Source organism: Balaenoptera musculus, chromosome 12 (genome assembly GCF_009873245.2).
Source record: "Balaenoptera musculus isolate JJ_BM4_2016_0621 chromosome 12, mBalMus1.pri.v3, whole genome shotgun sequence".
NCBI lineage: Eukaryota > Metazoa > Chordata > Mammalia > Artiodactyla > Balaenopteridae > Balaenoptera > Balaenoptera musculus.
The window spans coordinates 27509256-27530594 of record NC_045796.1 but is presented as its reverse complement, the minus strand read 5'-3'; the positions used below and the strand labels follow the sequence as shown (position 1 = coordinate 27530594).

At 37.5% G+C, this 21339-nt stretch overlaps 1 protein-coding gene across 4 annotated transcripts in view; it reads right to left on the bottom strand.

Moving 5' to 3' along the window:
• MAP3K5 (mitogen-activated protein kinase kinase kinase 5) overlaps positions 1–21339 on the bottom strand; it is a 227139-nt gene that overhangs the window by 85165 nt on the left and 120635 nt on the right. For all 4 annotated transcript variants that reach the window (XM_036871441.1, XM_036871443.1, XM_036871442.1 and 1 more), the window contains 2 exons: positions 10676–10835; positions 8293–8446 (listed from right to left, as the gene is read on the bottom strand). In XM_036871441.1, coding sequence (XP_036727336.1) covers positions 8293–8446; positions 10676–10835 — 314 coding nt within the window. The remainder of the gene's footprint in view (positions 1–8292; positions 8447–10675; positions 10836–21339) is intronic.

Sequence of the window (21339 nt, the reverse complement as noted above, 5' to 3'; positions counted from 1 at the left end):
ACTTTACCAAATTCATTGATTAGCTCTAGTAGTTTTCTGGTGGCATCTTTAGGATTCTCTATGTATACTATCATGTCATCTGCAAAGAGTGATAGTTTTACTTTTTCTTTTCCAATGTGTATTCCTTTTATTTCTTTTTCTTCTCTGATTGCTGTGGCTAGGACTTCCAAAACTATGTTGAATAATAGTGGTGAGAGTGGACATCCTTGCCTTGTTCCTGATCTTAGAAGAAATGCTTTCAGTTTTTCACCATTGAGAATGATGTTTGCTGTGGATTTCTCATATATGGCTTTTACTATGTTGAGGTAGGTTCCCTCTATGCCCACTTTCTGTATAGTTTTTATCAAAAATGGGTGTTCGGACTTCCGTGGTGGCGCAGTGGTTAAGAATCTGCCTGCCAATGCAGGGGGACACAGGTTCGAGCCCTGGTCTGGGAAGATCCCACATGCCACGGAGCAACTAAGCCTGTGCGCCATAACTACTGAGCCTGCGCTCTAGAGCCTGTGAGCCACAACTACTGAAGCCCGCGCACCTAGAGCATGTGCTCCGCAACAAGAGAAGCCACTGCAATGAGAAGCTTGAGCACCGCAATGAAGAGTAGCCCCTGCTCGCTGCAACTAGAGAAAGCCCGCGCACAGCAGCGAAGATCCAACGCAGCCATAAATAAATAAATAAATTTATTTTAAAAAAAAATGGGTGTTGAATTTTGTCAAAAGCTTTTTCTGCATCTATTGAGATGATCATATGGTTTTTATTCTTCAGTTTGTTAATATGCTGTATCACATTGATTGATTTGCATATATTGAAGAATTCTTGCATCCCTGGGTTAAATCCCACTTGATCATGGTACATGATACTTTTAATGTGTTGTTAGATTCTGTTTGCTAGTATTTTGTTGAGGATTTTTGCATCTATATTACTCAGCAATATCGGTCTGTAATCTTCTTTTCTTGTAGCATCCTTGTCTGGTTTTGGTATCAGGATGATGGTGGCCTCGTAGAATGAGTTTGGGAGTCTTCCTTCCTCTGCAATTTTTTGGAAGAGTTTGAGAAGGATGGGTGTTAATTCTTCTCTAAATGTTTGATTCACCTGTGAAGCCATCTGGTTCTGGACTTTTGTTTGTTGGAAGATTTTTGATCACAGTTTCAATTTCAATACTTGTGATTGGTCTGTTCATATTTTCTATTTCTTCCTGGTTCAGTCTTGGAAGGTTGTACCTTTCTAAGAATTTGTCCATTTCTTCCAGGTTGTCCATTTTACTGGAATAGAATTGCTTGTAGTAGTCTCTTAGGATGCTTTGTATTTCTGTGGTGTCTGTTGTAACTTCTCCTTTTTCATTTCTAGTTTTATTGATTTGAGTCCTCTCCCTCTTTTTCTTGATGAGTCTGGCTAAAGGTTTATCAATTTTGCTTCTCAGTGAGCCAGCTTTCAGTTTTATTGATCTTTGCTATTGTTTTTTTTGTTTCTATTTCATTTATTTCTGCTCTGATCTTTATGATTTCTTTCCTTCTGCTAACTTTGGGTTTTGTTTGTCCTCCTTTCTCTAGTTCCTTTAGGTGTAAGGTTAGATTGTTTCGTTGAGATTTTTCTTGTTTCTTGATGTAGGCTTGTATAGCTATAAACTTTCCTCTTAGAACTGCTTTTGCTGCATCTCATAGGTTTTGGATCGTCGTGTTTTCATTGTCATTTGTCTCTAGGTATTTTTTGATTTCCTCCTTGATTTTTTCAGTGATCTCTTGGTTATTTAGTAACGTATTGTTTAGCCTCCATGTGTTTGTGTTTTTTATGTTTTTTTCCCTGTTATTCATTTCTAATCTCATAGCGTTTTGGTTGGGAAAGATGCTTGATATGATTTCCATTTTCTTAAATTTACCAAGGCTTGATTTGTGACCCAAGGTGTGATCTATCCTGGAGAATGTTCCCTGTGCACTTGAGAAGAAAGTGTAATCTGCTATTTTCGGATGGAATGTCCCATAAATATCAATTAAATCTATTTGGTCTATTGTGTCATTTTAAGCTTGTGTTTCCTTATTAACTTTCTGTCTGGATGATCTGTCCATTGGTGTAAGTGAGGTGTTAAAGTCCCCCACTACCACTGTGTTACTGTCAATTTCCTCTTTTATAGGTGTTAGCATTTGCCTTATGTATTGAAGTGCTCCTATGTTGGGTGCATATATATTTATAATTGTTGTATCTTCTTCTTGGATTGATCCCTTGATCATTATGTAGTGTCCTTCCTTGTCTCTTGCAACATTGTCTATTTTAAAGTCTATTTTATCTGATATGAGTATTGCTACTCCAGCTTTCTTTTGATTTCCATTTCCATGGAATATCTTTTTCCATCCCCTCACTTTCAGTCTTGAACGTGTCCCTAGGTCTGAAGTGGGTCTCTTGTAGACAGCATATATATGGGTCTTGTTTTTGCATCCATTCAGCAAGCCTGTGTCTTTTGGTTGGAGCACTTAATCCGTTCACATTTAAGGTAATTATCCATATGTATGTTGCTGTTACCATTTTCTTAATTGTTTTGGGTTTGTTTTTGTAGGTCCTTTTCTTCTCTTGTGTTTCCCACTTAGAGAAGTTTCTTTAGCATTTGTTGTAGAGCTGGTTTGGTGGTGCTGAATTCTCTTAGCTTTTGCTTGTCTGTAAAGCTTTGGATTTCTCCATCGAATCTGAATGACAGCCTTGCCAGGTAGAGTAATTTTGGTTGTAGGTTCTTCCCTTTCATCACTTTAAATATATTGTGCCGCTCCCTTCTGGCTTGCAGAGTTTCTGCTGAGAAATAAGCTATTAACCTTATGGGAGTTCCCTTGTATATTATTTGTCATTTTTCCCTTGTTGCTTTTAATAATTTTTCTTTATCTTTAATTTTTGTCAGTTTGATTACTATGTGTCTTGGCGTGTTTCTCCTTGGGTTTATCCTGCCTGGGACTCTCTGCACTTCCTGGACTTGGGTGGCTATTTCCTTTCCAATGTTAGGGAAGTTTTCGACTATAAGCTCTTCAAATATTTTCTCGTGTCCTTTCTCTCTCTCTTCTCCTTCTGGGACCCCTATAACGTGAATGTTGGTGTGTTTAATGTTGTCCCAGAGGTCTCAGACTGTCTTCATTTCTTTTCATTCTTTTTTCTTTATTCTGTTCTGCAGCTGTGAATTCTACCATTCTGTCTTCCAGGTCACTTATCCGTTCTTCTGCCTCAGTTACTTATCCGTTCTTCTGCCTCAGGTCACTTATCCGTTCTTCTGCCTCAGTTACTTATCCGTTCTTCTGCCTCAGGTCACTTATCCGTTCTTCTGCCTCAGTTACTTATCCGTTCTTCTGCCTCAGGTCACTTATCCGTTCTTCTGCCTCTGCTACTGATTCCTTCTAGTGTCTTTTTCATGTCAGTTATTGTACTCTTCATCTCTGTTTGCTCTTTAATTCTTCTAGGTGTTTGTTCTTTAATTCTTCTAGGTCTTTGTTAAACATTTCTTACATCTGCTTGACCTTTGCCTACATTCTCTTTCCAAGGTCCTGGATCATCTTCACTATCATTATTCTGAATTCTTTTTCTGGAAGGTTGCCTATCTCCACTTCATTTAATTGTTTTCCTGGGGTTTTATCTTGTTCCTTCTTCTGGTACATAGCCTTTTCATTGGCTATCTTTCTGTGAATGTGATTTTCGTTCAACAGGCTGCAGGACTCTAGTTCTTCTTGCTTCTGCTGTGCCCTCTGGTGGATTAGGCTATCTAAGGGGCTTGTGCAAGCTTCCTGATGGGAGGGACTGGTGGTGGGTAGAGCTGGGTGTTGCTCTGGTGGGCAAAGCTCTGTAAACCTTTAATCTGCTTGTCTGCTAATGGGTGGGGCTGAGTTCCCTCCCTGCTGATTGTTTGGCCTGAGGAACCCAGCACTGGAGGCTACAGGCTCTTTGGTGGGGCTAATGGCAGCCTTGAGGAGGGCTCCTGCCAAGGAGTACTTCCTGGAACTTCTGCTGCCAGTGTCCTTGTCCTCATGGTGAGACAGAGCCACCCCCTGCCTCTGCAGGAGACCCTCCAACACTAGCAGGTAGGTCTGGTTCAGTCTCCTATGGGGTCACTGCTCCTTCCCCCTGGGTCCTGATGCGCACAGTACTTTGTGTGCCCTCCAAGAGGGCACTGTTTCCCCCAGTCCTGTCGAAGTCTTGCAATCAAATCCCGCTAGCCTTCAAAGTCTGAAGTCTGTCTCATATGCTTTCATTACCAGACTAGTTCCAACAATAATATTTGTCCATATAGGTCAAGAAATAGTTATTTCAAACTGACATTGGATCACCCTTTAAACCCTTAAATTAACACTTAGCTTCAAAGTAGATTACTTCTCAATAATATTCACACCAGTATCATTATTTGTTACGTGGTCCATTATGGAGTTCTCAATATGATACATACACTCAGATCCCTACATTAACTGGTTCTTCAAAGGAATCTGGGAACTCCTCCTCCTGTTGCTGGACCCCCAGGTTGGGAAGCCTGACGTGGGGCTCAGAACCTTCACTCCAGTGGGTGGGCTTCTGTGGTATAATTGTTCTCCATTTTTGAGTCACCTACCCAGGAGTTATGGGATTTGATTTTATTGTGATTGCGCCACTCCTACCATCTCATTGTGGCTTCTCCTTTGTCTTTGGATGTGGGGTATCTTTTTTGGTGAGTTCCAGTGTCTTCCTGTTGATGATTGTTCAGCAGTTTATTGTGATTCTTGTGCTTTGGCAAGAGGGAGTGCTCGCACGTCCTTCAACTCTGCCATCTTGACCCAATCTCCCCTAAATATTTTCTAATATAAGTAACCTGGTCAAACCCACTTCCAAAGAAGGATAAGGTAATCACCCCAATCAAGACCTATCGCAGCCTTCACAAGTGTGAGCTACAGAAGCTGCTACTCTAAGGACACAAAGAGTTATAGTGACTGACGCAGAACCACAGGCACTAGAAGCTTGCCTTTCTCTATGCAGTAGAGCATGGGCAGCAAATTCCAGTGATTTCAGGGAGTTAGTGGAAAAGGTGAGTGAGTGAAGCAGGATGAATGGGACTGTAATTGACCTCTTAAGTGGTAGCATCCAGTTGGCTCAGGAGATTGCTGCTTTTGGAGAATGCAGTTACGAATTCCCCATCCCTTTAATTTTTCAAGAGTAGTTAAAGATCTGGATTTTTATGTGAATTCTCCTTATTTTTCATTTGATGTTTTATAAACTTTATTTTTCAGCTGAAATACTCCACCTTTCCATCCATTTTGTCCATCTTTTCCTTTATTTTCCTTAAAATCGTATTATACTTATGTGACGTCCTTACCTGGGAACTACAACATGAGAATCACCTTGGGGAATACCTCTGTTGGCTGGTTTTAGCTCTTATTATGTCACTTTTTCCTGCTCCTTAGAATGTCTAGTAATCTTTAATACATCTGAATGACACTTTGCAGAGGCTCAGGATAATATCTTTCCAAAGTTTTTTTGTTTTTGGTTTTTTTTTCATCTACATAACAGTTAAATTATCAGTGTATGATCTTGATCCTATCAAGGCATACTTTTATTCCAGCTTTGTTTTAGTTTTGCCTTTACTTGTAAAGCATGGGCTCTATACTCTCAACTAGATGCTTTGTGGACCACAGTCTGGGCTCAAAGTCTAACATCTTATCCCTGCATTATTTATGCTCTGGAATCTCTGCAGACTTGTCAGCCTTCCAAAAGATGCTCTCTGCCACTTCTGGTCCTGATCTCCTAATCAGCAAGGGAACTTACCTTGATAAAGTTTATTTAAGCCATGTAGGTTTCATCCAAAACCCAATTTTAATCAAATATTGGGACTGGAATTTGTGTTTATTCAGGACGTGCTTACTCCTCGTTCACACCATCGAGGAGGTGCCCTAGGGCTCAAGGGAAATACACAGGCAGAATCCTGGGGCTCACTCTTCAAGGCTCCCCCTTCTCCAACACCCTGTCCCTCATATTCCAGCTGTCTTAGGATCCTGAACACTGATCCCTGCCGGTGCTGCCTAGGGAGAAGCCACTTCCTTGGGCTGCAGCCAGAAAAATGATCTTAGTGAAAAAAGAGCAGGTGAAGGTGGGACTCAGCTCTAGTACCTCCCCTCTCAAGGATGGCAGCCCTCACATGATTGCTGTTTAATGCCTGCAAACACTTGTTTTATATATTTTGGTGGTTTCCTTTGATAAGTTGTAAAATGTGCTTTCCCAAGAAGAGATTATCTCAGATTTTACAGCAATTTATAGCAGTATCAAGACCAATTACTCCCTCACAGCCAGCACAGAAGGTTCAACTCTCTTCATTTTTAAATGTTGGCAACAAATTCTTCTCTTTTTCTTAAATCACTGAGTGGTCTTTTAAACATATGAACTTAATCATATGCATAAACTCACGCATAATAAGAGAAATACTAACTCAAACGACCCCAATATGCCATTTTTCATCTATACATTTAGCAAAAGTACAAATCTGATAAATACACTTGTTTGGAGAGACTTTGTGAAAGCAGGTAGTTTCATATATTGCCAGTGGGAATGTCAATTGATATCATCCCTACAGAAGGCAACATGTAATATGAATCTATTCCACTTCTGGGAATTTATCCTACACATATATTTGCACACATGCAAAATGGCAGAGGTACAATGGTGTCTTGTGTTAATTTGCATTTTTTTGGCTACCTAGTGAGGTTACTTACCTTTTCATAGGATTTGACCATTTTTCTGTTTCTCTTGCTTATCAGTCTGTAGGAGTTGTTTTTGTTTGTTTGTGTTTGTTTTGTTTTTTTGCATATTCAACAAATTGATCCTTTTGCAGCACTAGTATTAAATATTCTCTCCCTATCTAGCATTTGCCATGTTTATGGTGGGTTTTTTTTTAAGGTGAACAAAAACTTGAATTTTTAATGAAACCAAATTGGTCAATGTTTGCCTTTGGGGCTTATAGGTCCCTTTCTTGCTTAAGAAAGCCTCTCTTTCCTGGAGTATATACCTATATTCTCCTAGCTTCTCTCTTATTATTTTCTGGTTTTATTTTTTTTACATTCACCTTGTGACAGTAAAGTAATTTAAATTAGCTCAGTGGTTGCCTCTCATATGAGTGGTTTCCTCTCATAGCCAACTTTCTTAGTCCATCAACAGTTGATTAAATACTTCAGTTCTGTGCTGTCTTCTTTCATTACCACGTTTACTACCATCAGAGCACCAGCTAAAGGCAAGCTGCCAGCTCACTCTGAGATAAGTATTTTCCTAGACTACACATTATCTAGGCTAGAAAATAGAGTGAAGTGTTTTAGTTTGAAAGGCTTTTCAACTAAAGATCCTGCTGAGCTTACGGCTTCATCTGGAAGCAAGAGTAAAGGAAGAGAGTTAATGCCAGTGATGGATTTAATTAAATGAAACATTTGATCCTACCAACAAGAACTAGAAAACAAGATTTTATAAAAAGAATTGAAAAAAAAAATTGAGAGTTGTCACCACCTCTGAGTATGAAAGACTGAGACAAAGAGAGCTCAAAACAGAGAGATTTATGGCATCACTTTGACATGGGAAGAGATCTGTGTACACAGTCAGTTGCCAGTAATTCTTGAATTGGATACTAAAGCTATATTGCTTTGCATGGTATTCCAAGAACTATCAGTATGGGGATGGCACCAGCTGAGATGGACAATATATTTTTAAAGTGTATGTGTATGTGTGTGTGTGTGTGATATATTTAAATGTGTAAATTTGATAGAGACTAGCCAAAATGAGTTGCAGACCAGAACCTATAAGGCATCATTTCCCATCCTCTAAAGCACTGTAAAAAGTGACTGGGGATACTGCATCTAACTCTGACCCACATGGGTAGTAAGTGGTAGTGATGGAGTAACAATGCAGGTGAGCCTGACACTTTTCACCACAATAATGTTGATGATATTGATGTTGACAATGTCAACAAAACTGTAGTATGAATGAAAAACAACCATTCATCTGGTCTGAAGAGATATTCTGACTTCCTGAGCTAAGAGATAATCTTTTCTTGGGAAAGCACATGTTACAACTTATCAAAGGAAACCAACAAGTTTCATGGCAAAAACATGAAAATGTATCTTATTTCTCTGATTGTGAGAAGTTATTTTTAAAAATAAGCTAAAGCAAACCAATTTGTAGAAAATAAATATATTAACCAGATGACCATCTTCATTTTAGGGCATGAAAACCAGCACATTAATACAGTCACAATCACAAGTGCAAGATGTTCTTTAAATAAAGGAAACAAAACATAAGTGTCCTTAGAGTTACGTGAAGAGTACTTACTGGAAACCTAACTACAGTGACATCTGTCTTTGTGGACTCAACCAGGAAGTCCATCCAGAAGTCCACAAGTTCCTGCTTGGCCACGGGCTGTTCTGAAGTCAGTTTCACAAAATGCTTATATATCAAAATTGTCTCTACAATAGACTTGAGGTACCTAAAATATCAAAAGATTTAAGACACATAATAGACAAATTTAGAACCACCTGTTCCATCTATCCCAGTCTTACTCTGTAAATGTAATTTAAATATGGCATTGATAATTATGCATGCCAAGTCACTAAACTTTATTATTTGTTATATGTCATGTAATATCACATGTTATCTCACTTAAATCTCACAAAAATTCAGTAAAGTAGGCCATTTTACCTCCCTTGTAAAGATGAGGAAATTGAGGCTTAGACAGCTTAAGTAACTTGGACTGAACAATACATCTACTTAAAACATGACTTTTAAAGTAATGCCTATTCTATTCAAGAAAGTGGTTAATGCATTTGTTTTAAAATATGCTCCCTTGAGAAAGCTTTTCTAAGTAGACCGATCATAAGGGATGTTATTTTGCTCTAAAGTAACTCAGCTCATATATATTATACAAATATTCTCAAACCTTAAGACAGATAGTGCCTCAAAGGAAAAAGTCAGGAAAAAATGAGGAGCAAGATAATTATATGAGATAATGGGTAAGCAAGCACTTTGTAAACTACAAACATGGAAGTTAACATTAAGTTAATGGAAACAAAGCATTGTTTTGTGGTTGTTATTACTATTGCATAAAATAACATCTGTTTTCTTGTCAACAGAGGCCAAGACACCTCAGACCAAAGCTCTTTATACCCATGCTTCAGTCTCCTCTTCAGCCATCATCGGAATGGTCGTCATAAAGAAATAACCAACTTGGCTGCATGTAACGTGTGCATTTATTGGTTCAGTTATTTTCATGCCATTTGCTGAATGCCTGCCGTCGACATGCTACTGACAGTACAGCCCTGTCCTCAAGCTGCACACGGTGTTGAGGAGACAGAAATGTAACAGGTATTATAGCACCATGAAATAAATGCCCACGGAGTTGTAACTCACAGAGATACGACTAACAAAAGTCATACAGTCAGTATCAATAGAGATATGACTAAAGAACGACGGAAACACGAAAGAAGAAACTTTCCGGAGATGAAAGAATCACAGTGTATGTAACAACATCCACCATCGTCTCTCTGGGTGTGGGGAAGGGGTTTAGGCCAGCATGTGATTTATGAGCTGATGTGATTTGCGAGTGTTCCCCAGGTGGAGAAGAGGGCTGGAAGACGACGCTCAGTGTGTGCTGAGACACAACGGCATGACGTCAGAAACTGGCGTGTTCAGAGTAAATAGAGAGCAGCGTAAACCTAGGGGTGTGACAAGGGCTGAGGTTTAATGACTAAGGGCAAACCTTGTTTGCCACGCCAAGGAGGTGGACTTTATCCCTTAGGCTGTGAGGAGCCATTAAACTACTCTGATTTAAAGATTTCAGTGGAGGGGAAGGGTCAAACATGCACTTTAGAAAGATCACTATGGGAGCAATGCTGGGGAGGATTTGCTAATAAAGGAGATCTGAATGTGAGGAAATGCTTTAAGAAGCCATGAAGGTCTACCATGGTGGGAATTTCCTCAAATGGTCCCTCTGATGAAAAGAAGTCAGTGGCCTGAGCTCTGAGCACTCTGAGCCTTTCTTGATATCACAGTTAACCTTTAAAAGTCTTTTCAGCTAATGGTCAATCATTACATGTGATGCACGATAAAATTAGCATTTAAAACAACAGTCCTAAATGCAGATGGAATTTTGTTTTCATCTCTCCAATTACCACATCCATAGTGATGAGACTTGGGTACATCCCAAGAAAAATTTGAAATTGGAAAAACACACATAATACAGGAAACATCTAAATGTGTCAGTAAACCCTGAGTAACAAGAAGTGAAAATCAAGAATGAGAATTCCAAAAGTGAGATTAGATCATGAAGGAAACAAAGGGCACATGTTTGGAGCAGAGGCTGGGAAGGCTGAGATGGAAGCTTGTGAATCTGCTGATTAGAGTTGCAGGTGTAAAATTCGAGGCTTTTGCATGATTCAAGTGGGTGACACTGGCCAACCTAGGCTAGCAGGTTGGTCAGTGTGATGGAAAGGCTAAGCTTGGTGGCCAGTGGACACACCTGTGTCCAAAGTCATCAGAACCTACATATAACACATTTTATTTACGAGCATCAATCACTTTTTCCTCTAGATTCTGCATTTTATTCTCTAAGCAAATAAAATCCCCTAATTGTCAGTTCAACAGATTTAACAATTTAGAAACAAGTGATAGGAGCTTTTATCAAAAATAACTGTACAAACACCTAACAATTTACTATTACCATGCAGGTGTCTTCAGTTTAAAAAGCTTTTCAGATGCTTGAATGACTCTCAAGTGGTCATTGGCCAGGACACTTGCTCCCAGGAAAAATCCAACTTCCCAGTAGCTCTGGAGCTTTTCCAAGTTTCCCTTTTTACCAAGAAGGCTACTGAGCTTCACCCCTAGAAGATGAATAGGAAGAATAACTTTACAACACATGGCAGGCAGGCAGAGCTGACGTTTTATTAAAAAGCAAAACTAAGCTTTCATTCCTCCTTTCAGATTAAAATAGTTTTGTTAAGTTTCTGATTCTAAAAAGGGCTTAAGTTCACTGTAAAAAAAAAAAAAAAAAAAAGTGGACAAATCAGAAAGGTACACAGAAGCAAGTGAAAATTTCCCTCAATTTGAAAACCACAAAATAACTGCCAGTGTCACACTGATGTACATCATTCTAGAATTTTTATATATGCATATATGCATAAATTAAAAGGTGATAACACTCAATCTCTTGCTGTGTAACCTCCTTCTTTCCCTTACTACATCATGGATTCTTTAGTTACTTGAAAGGGAAATGTGCTGAAATTCTATCCATCAGTTGAAGTATAAATGTATACAGTATATATAGTTTGCAAGAGTAAAATGCTATAATAATAATTTTATATGCAAAAACAATTATTATACACTTAGAAAGTTAAAGAAATAAGGAAACTGACAAATAACACTGTCTTGAATACTATGGCTTTGTAACAAGACTTGAAATCAGGTCATGTAAATCCTCCAACTTTGTTCTTTTTTAACATTGTTTTGTTACTTCTGGGTTCTTTGCATTTCATTCTAACTTTTTATCTCTACTCTGCCTTGTATTATTTTTGCATTTGGAAGGATTTGTTTGCTTAAAAAAAATATATCTCCGTAGAATTGCCACTAACATCCATAACATATGACAGGAAAGTTACTAAATGTCAGGAAAGTTATCTGAGATTTGGGAGTAAGGTAAAAATGTGGAACATGTCATTTCAATATCATATGGAGGCATAAGCCCACTCAAGGACTGCCTACGGAAAGTGTAGCTAGTTCATCTCACTATTTATTAACGATCTTACAGAAGTTTACCTGTTAACTTGTATAATATGTTTTTGTTCAGGAGAGATGTAAATAAGTTCTGCCTAGTGAAACAGTGAATCCCTAAGATTTATAACCTGTTGGACATAAACAAGCTTTTTAAAACGATCAAACTCAGATATCTGATTCTAACATTTCTTTCTTCAATTATGAATACCCTAGCTTCTTAAATAAACTTTAAACGGGACATAGCCTCTTACTGTTTCCATGTTAACTGAATTAAATAGAATCATATTTTATATTTTCGGAGAGTCATAAATTTATCTTTTTTGAAAATTATACTTTAACAAAACAAAACAACCTTTAAAAAACTTTATGCTGGGCTTCCCTGGTGGCGCAGTGGTTGAGAATCTGCCTGCCAGTGCAGGTGACACGGGTTCGAGCCCTGGTCTGGGAGGATCCCACATGCCGTGGAGCGGCTGGGCCCGTGTGCCACAACTACTGAGCCTGCGTGTCTGCAGCCTGTGGTCCGCAACAAGAGAGGCCGTGATAGTGAGAGGCCCGTGCACCGCGATGAAGAGTGGCCCCCGCTTGACGCAACTAGAGAAAGCCCTCGCACAGAAACGAAGACCCAACACAGCCAAAAATAAATAAATAAATAAATAAATAAATAAATTAAAAAAAGTGAAATTCTAAAAAAAAAAACTTTATGCTGCTTTTTATCATATAATTCCACTTAAGCCAAGAAATTTTTAGGAAAAAGTCCATCTGGGAATTCTTCACATTTTGTGATCATAAATTAAAAAGAACAGCTTTGCCACCTTAAAATTCCATGAGATGAAAAAAATTACACATGTGTATGCAACAACATCCATGATCTCCTATCTGGACATAAAAAATACAACAAATACAAATGGAAGAAGAAAGTGCAGGGGGAAAATCAGATACTAAAAATATGTGTCTCTATCAACCTCAGTTGAAAATGAATATCTCTTATTTGTGTCATACTTGGGAACAATGAATGCAGGACTGATCTAGCGCCAAACCATTTAAACATTTAAATAGGGACTATGAAAGTGTTTAATAGTAAAATTACAATATTAGTTTTAAAATAAAATTTCAGATTTATTTATGCTTGCGAGAAGTTCATTCTATGAGAGTGATATTAATGTTAGCCTTGGCATAAATTTGTCACATGATTGTTACCCTAAGCCATTCAGCATTTGGACAAAATGCTTTATTTTTTCAATGGCAAACAGTATTTTAGTATATGGATGGGTCATTTTAATTTACCCAAATGCAGACGGTGCCTGCTTTTTATTACTATAAACATTCTTATACATGTCGCTTTGTGCACTTGTTCAATTATTTCTTTGTAATAAAGTCTTAAAGCTGGACTTGTTGGGGACAGAAGATATGCCCATTTTAAGTGCTGATATTATAGACACTATCATGTCCTTTCATCTTTGCCAATCTGATGGAGGAAAAAGGAAACATTGCCCTTTTTAAACCACTGACATGGACTGTCTTTTCATGTGTCTGTATATCTTTTATGAATTAGCTCTTATGTTTTTTCCACATGATGTATGAAACCTGTTTCTACATGCAGATAGTAATCTTTTAAGTTTGGAGTTAAGAACATGGCTCTAATTTTTTATATTTAGTATCTCTCTCTCTCCAACCCCTCTCTACCCACCCTTCCAAGGAATACAGGAATAAACATCGTACTGCATAAAATTTGTTCCATATTTAGGATTATTTCCATAGGATAGAGTCTCAGAGGTAGTGTTATACTTGGTCCCAGGTAGAGCACTATTAAGGTTCTTGATCTCTAGGGCCAGATTATTAAAGGACTATTGCTGATGGATGATTATATCATTTTACCAAGTTCTTACCATCTAGATATTTTTCACTATTTAAAAAGGTTTGGAGGGCAGACAGCAGAAGCAAGAATAACTACAATCCTGCAGCCTGTGGAACAAAAAACACATTCACAGAAAGACGGACAAGATGAAAAGGCAGAGGGCTCTGTACCAGATGAAGGAACAAGATAAAACCCCAGAAAAACAACGGAATGAAGTGGAGATAGGCAACCTTCCAGAAAAAGAATTCAGAATAATGATAGTGAAGATGATCCAGGACCTCAGAAAAAGAATGGCAGCAAAGATCGAGAAGATGCAAGATATCTTTAACAAAGATCTAGAAGAATTAAAGGAGAAACAAACTGAGATGAACAACACAATAACTGAAATGAAAAATACACTAGAAGGAATCAATAGCAGAATAACTGAGGCAGAAGAACGGATAAGTGACCTGGAAGACAGAACGGTGTAATTCACTGTTGCGGAACAGAATAAAGAAAAAAGAATGAAAAGAAATGAAGACAGCCTAAGAGACCTCTGGGACAACGTTAAACGCAACGTTTGCATTATAGGGGTCCCAGAAGGAGGAGACAGAGAGGAAGGACCCGAGAAAAAGGTTGAAGAGATTATAGTCGAAAACTTCCCTAACATGGGAAAGGAAATAGCCACCCAAGTCCAGGAAGTGCAGAGAGTCCCAAACAGGATAAACCCAGGAGAAACATGCCGAGACACATAGCAATCAAATTGGCAAAAATTAAAGACAAAGAAAAATTATTGAAACCATCAAGGGAAAAAAGACAAATAACATACAAGAGAACTCCGATAAGGTTAACAGCTGATTTCTCAGCAGAAACTCTACAAGCCACAAGGGAGTGGCATGATATACATAAAGTGATGAAAGAGAAGAACCTACAACCAAGATTACTCTACCCGGCAAGGATCTCATTCAGATTCGATGGAGAAATCAAAAGCTTTACAGACAAGCAAAAGCTAAGAGAAATCAGCCCCACCAAACCAGCTCTACAACAAATGCTAAAGGAACTTCTCTAACTGGGAAACACAAGAGAAGAAAAGGACCTACAAAAACAAACCCAAAACAATTTAGAAAATGATCATAGGAACATACATATTGATAATTACCTTAAACGTGAATGGATCAAATGCTCCAACCAAAAGACACAGGCTTCATGAATGGATACAAAAACAAGAGCCATATATATGTTGTCTACAAGAGACCCACTTCAGACCTAGGGACACATTCAGACTGAAAGTGAGGGGATGGAAAAAGATATTCCATGCAAGTAGAAATCAAAAGAAAGCTGGAGTAGCAATACTCATATCAGATAAAAGAGACTTTAAAATAAAGAATGTTACAAGAGACAAGGAAGGACACTACATAATGATCAAGGGATCAATCCAAGAAGAAGATATAGCAATTATAAATATATATGCACCCAACGTAGGAGTACCTCAATACATAAGGCAACTGGTAACAGCTATAAAAGAGGAAATTGACAGTAACACAATAATAGTGGGGGACTTTAACACCACACTTAACACCAGTGGACAGATCATCCAAACAGAAAGTTAATAAGGAAACAGAAGCTTTAAATGACACAATAGACCAGATAGATTTAACTGATATTTATAGGACATTCCATCCAAAAACAGCAGATTACACTTTCTTCTCAAGTGCGCATGGAACATTCTCCAGGATAGATCACATCTTGGGTCACAAATCAAGCCTCAGTAAATTTAAGAAAATGGAAATCATATCAAGTATCTTCTTTGACCACAATGCTATGAGATTAGAAATCAATTACAGGGATAAAAACGTAAAAAACACAAACACATGGAGGATAAACAAAACATTACTAAATAACCAAGAGATTACTGAAGAAATCAAAGAGGAAATCAAAAAATACCTAGAGACAAATGATAATGAAAACACGATGACCCAAAACCTATGGAATGCAGTAAAAGCAGTTCTAAGAAGGAAGATTATAGCTATACAAGCCTACCTCAAGAAGCAAGAAAAATTTCAAACAAACAATCTAACCTCACACCTAAAGGAACTTGAGAAAGAAGAACAAACAAAACCCAAAGTTAGCAGAAGGAAAGAAATCATAAAGATCAGAGCAGAAATAAATGAAATAGAAACAAAGAAAACAATAGCAAAGATGATTGAAACTAAAAGTTGGTTGTTTGAGAAGATAAACAAAATTGATAAACCATTAGCCAGACTCATCAAGAAAAAGTGGGAGAGGACTCAAATCAATAAAATTAGAAATGAAAAAGGAGAAGTTACAACAGACACCACAGAAATACAAAGCATCCTAAGAGACTACTACAAGCAACTCTATGCCAATAAAAAGGACAATCTAGAAGAAATGGACAATTCGTAGAAAGGTATAACCTTCCACGACTGAACCAGGAAGAAATAGAAAATATGAACAGACCAATCACAAGTAATGAAATTGAAACTGTGATCAAAAATCTTCCAACAAACAAAAGTCCAGAACCAGATGGCTTCACAGGTGAATTCTATCAAACATTTAGAGAAGAGCTAACACCCATCCTTCTCAAACTCTTCCAAAAAATTGTGGAGGAAGGAACACTCCCAAACTCATTCTACGAGGCCACCATCACCCTGATACCAAAACCAGACAAAGATACTACAAAAATAGAAAATTACACACCAATATTACTGATGAATACAGACGAAGAATCCTCAACAAAATACTAGCAAAGAGAATCCAATAACACATTAAAAGTATCACATACCATGATCAAGTGGGATTTAACCCAGGGATGCAAGAATTCTTCAATATATGCAAATCAATCAATGTGATATAGCATATTAACAAACTGAAGAATAAAAACCATATGATCAGCTCAATAGATGTAAAAAAAGCTTTTGACAAAATTCAACACCCATTTTTGATAAAAACTATCCAGAAAGTGGGCATAGAGGGAACCTACCTCAACATAATAAAAGCCATATACAACAAATCCATAGCAAACATCATTCTCAATGGTGAAAAACTGAAAGCATTTCTTCTAAGATCAGGAACAAGGCAAGGATGTCCACTCTCGCCACTATTATTCAACATAGTTTTGGAAGTCTTAGCCACAGCAATCAGAGAAGAAAAAGAAATAAAAGGAATACAGATTGGAAAAGAAAAAGTAAAACTGTCACTGTTTGCAGATGACATGATAGTATACATAGAGAATCCTAAAGATGCCACCAGAAAACTACTAGAGCTAATCAATGAATTTAGGTAAAGTTGCAGGATACAAAATTAATGCACAGAAATCTCTTGCATTCCTATACACGAATGATGAAAAATTTGAAAGAGAAATTAAGGAAACACTCCCATGTTCCACTGCAACAAATAGGATAAAATACCTAGGAAGAAACCTACCTAGGGAGACAAAGGACCTGTATGCAGAAAACTATAAACACTGATGAAAGAAATTAAAGATGATACCAACAGATGGAGAGATATACCATGTTCTTGGATTGGAAGAATCAATATTGTGAAAATGACTATACTACCCAAAGCAATCTACAGATTCAATGCAATCCCTATCAAATTACCAATGGCATTTTTTACAGAACTAGAACAAAAAATCTTAAAATTTGTATGGAGACACAAAAGACCCCGAATAGCCAAAGCAGTCTTGAGGGAAAAAAACGGAGCTGCAGGAATCAGACTCCCTGACTTCAGACTATACTACAAAGCTACAGTAATCAAGACAATATGGTACTGGCACAAAAACAGAAATATAGATCAATGGGACAGGATAGAAAGCCCAGAGATAAACCCATGCACCTATGGTCAACTAATCTATGACAAAGGAGGCAAGGATATACAATGGAGAAAAGACGGTCTCTTCAATAAGTGGTGCTGGGAAAACTGGACAGCTACATGTTAAAGAATGAAATTAGAACACTCCCTAACACCATACACAAAAATAAACTCAAAATGGATTAGAGACCTGAATGTAAGACCGGACACTATAAAACTCTTAGAGGAAAACATAGGAAGAACACTCTTTGACAAAAATCACAGCAAGATCTTTTTTGATCCACCTCCTAGAGTAATGGAAATAAAAACAAAAATAAACAAATGGGACCTAATGAAACTTCAAAGCTTTTGCAAAGCAAAGGAAACTACAAACAAGATGAAAAGACAACCCTCAGAATGGGAAAAAAAATATGTAAACGAATCAACGGACAAAGGATTAATCTCCAAAATATATAAACAGCTCATGCAGCTCAATATTAAAAAAACAAACAACCCAATCAAAAACATGGGCAGGGCTTCCCTGGTGGCGCAATGGTTAAGAATCCGCCTGCCAATGCAGGGGACACAGCTTCAAGCCCTGGTCCGGGAAGATCCCACATGCCGTGGAGCAACTAAGCCCGTGCACCACAGCTACTGAGCCTGCGCTTTGGAGCCTGCGAGCCACAACTACTGAAGCCTGCGTGCCTAGAGCCCGTGCTCCACAACAAGAGAAGCCACCTCAATGAGAAGCCCGCGAACCAAAGAGTAGCCCCTGCTCGCCGCAACTAGAGAAAGCCCACGCAGCAACGAAGACCCAACACAGCCAAAAATAAATAAATAAAAATAAATTAAAAACAAAAAAACAAAAAAAAACATGGGCAGAAGACTTAAATAGACATTTCTCCAAAGAGGACATACAGATGGCCAAGAAGCACATGAAAACCTGCTCAACATCACTAATCATTAGAGAAAGGCAAATCAAAACTACAATGAGGTACCACCTTACACCAGTTAGAATGGGCATCATCAGAAAATCTACAAACAACAATGCTGTAGAGGGTGTGGAAAAAATGGAACCCTCTTGCACTGTTGGTGGGAACATAAATTGATACAGCCACTATGGAGAACAGTATGGAGGTTCCTTAAAAAACTAAAAATAGAGTTATCATATGACCCAGCAATCCTACTACTGGGCATATACCCAGAGAAAACCATAATTCAAAAAGACACATGCACGCCAGTGTTCACTGCAGCACTATTTACAATAGCCAGGTCATGGAAGCAACCTAAATGCCCATCGACAGACAAATGGATAAAGAAGATGTGGTACATATATACAATGGAATATTACTCAGCCATAAAAAGGAACGAAATTGGGTCATTTGTAGAGACGTGGATAAATCTAGAGACTGTCATACAGAGTGAAGTACGTCAGAAAGAGAAAAACAAATATTGCATATTAACGCATATATGTGGAACCCAGAAAAATGGTACAGATGAACCAGTTTGCAGGGCAGAAATTGAGACACAGATGTAGAGAACAAACGTATGGACACCAAAGGGGGAAAGCGGTGGGGGGTTGGGGGTGGTGGTGTGATGAATTGGGCGATTGGGATTGACATGTATACACTGATGTGTATAAAATGGATAAAAAAAAAAAATAAAGTTTGGCTAAATTTATAAGCAATTAATAGTATGTCATTGCTGTTTTAAATACCAGGTCTTTGATTCAATCATCTGTTTAGGCGATTTAAATGTTGACAATGCTCTAATTAGAACTGGCTGACTTCTAAGAAGATTTTTTAATACTTTAGTTTCTATCATAGTTTTTACATCTTGCAGTTGCTATTAGATTCAAGGCTGTTTTAACAAAGAAAGGTAGCAAATGGAGCCTCCACGGAACACTCATTACATGCCTAGCACTATTCATGGCACACTGCAAATCCAAACAACACCACAATGAGTTAGAGATTATATCCTTTTTGCAATGAGGGGAAAAAAAAGCTGAGAGATGTTGAGTAACTTGTTGAAGGTCACACAGCCCTGGTGGAGACTAGCTTCTTTTCATTTTAACTTTCCACTGTGAAGAATTCCAAGCATACATGAAAGCAGAAAAAATACTACAATGAATGACCACATTTTCAACGACTGCTAACATTTTACTATTGCTTCATTTCTCTGAATATTTTTGCTGAACCACTTCAAATTAAATTACAGATATCATGACATTTCACCCTTAAATACTGCATCATGTACGTTTAAAAATTCTCCTACATATCCCTTTTGATTATCGCACCTAACAAATATAATAAGTCCCTCATATTATCTAATATCTGGTACTGATTCAAATTCCCCAATTGTTCCCCAAATATCTCCTATAGCTTTTTTTCCCCCCCTCAAACCAGAATCCAAACAAGAATCATTAATTGCATTTGTTTTTTTATGTCTCTAAATCTCTTTTAACCTAACCAATCCACCCCCACTGTTTTCCATGACACTGACTTTTTGAAGAGACCAAGAGGGGAGTCTTGTAGAAGGTCTTCACATTCTGGATCTGTCTGATGGCACTTCCTGGTGTTGTCTGACTTATTTTTCTAGTCAACGTGATTCCTATTAACCCACTGTTAGATCTTAAGATTCGGGTTAAACGTTTTTGGCAAGACTGTTTCACAGGAGATGCTGCTTATTTCACATTCACCATATCAGGTGGCACACATCCAGCCATCCCACCATTAGGGATGCTGGTTGGCTCACTGACAGCTGGATCCCTGGAGGGGCTATACACAATGAACTGTATGGGAACGTCTGTTCCTTTGTGATTAACAAGCAATCTGTGGGTGAGCTTTGGTATCATGTAAATATGGCAAATGAAAATTTTAAAAAATAAGCATATTAATGGTTTTAGTTCTAATTGATGATCCTTGTCAGAATCATTATTTTAATATCACTAGCATTATCAACTTTATCATTCCTTCTACTTTATTAGCTAGCATTATTTTGAAGAATACATTCTCCTGAAGAATATACAGTTAGTATGTAGCATGTCTTAAGAAGAGCTTTACCTCCTCAACTGGATGAATTATAGTATCCCTTTAAAAGGAAGGGAAAGTACTGAATTTTTTTCCTTATAATTTTCAATTTTCTAAGAATTTGGTCACTTCCACAGATGGCAAGTGAGTTGTTTTGTGGTTGGTGACGCGTTTTGTTTTAGTTTTGATTTCTTTTTCTTGATTATCCTTTTAGACTCATGGATTTTTATGTTCAGTAATACAAATTTTATTTTAATAGCTCCCTGAAAATAAGATTCAAATAGTGGTTTGTCTCAATTCCAATCACACTGTTCTTTTATTACATCATCATCTCATAAAGTGTCTCATGGTTGAAAAATTCCACAGAAGATGGGAGAATCATCTTTTATTTAGCCAAAGTTTGAATATTAATTTTAAGGCTTGTGAAGCTGAAAAAAGGATAAAGATGTAAGAAGCGGTTCTGTGTTTTAAAATCCTAGTTCTAAATAGTCCAAACATCAGTGATTATTCAAAAAGTGGGAAATTAAAACACAGATCATGAAGTAATTAGTCATAACCTCAAACAAACACACAACTAGAATTAAGAGTCTTTGGGCAACAGATTATGACAGTTAAGAACTGTTCTTACATTAGAGTTCTTAAAGTTAAGATAATATATTTGGAAAGCCTCAGATTTAGTGATCATCTTATGACATCTTAATCTTTAATTGTTTATCCTTTATGAATAAATCAAATTTCAAAATACATCTAAAGAAAAGATTTTATAAATTAAAGTCTGATTACTATCAGAACTCAGGAACTCAGACTAATTTGTATATTTGCAGGGGACCAATAATAAAAAAAAGTGGGAGAAGATATAAATTACTAAAAATTTTGATTAAAAAGAGAATGCAACTGATATTTAAAAATATGCCAAATGTTATTAATCTTGTTGTTTATTAT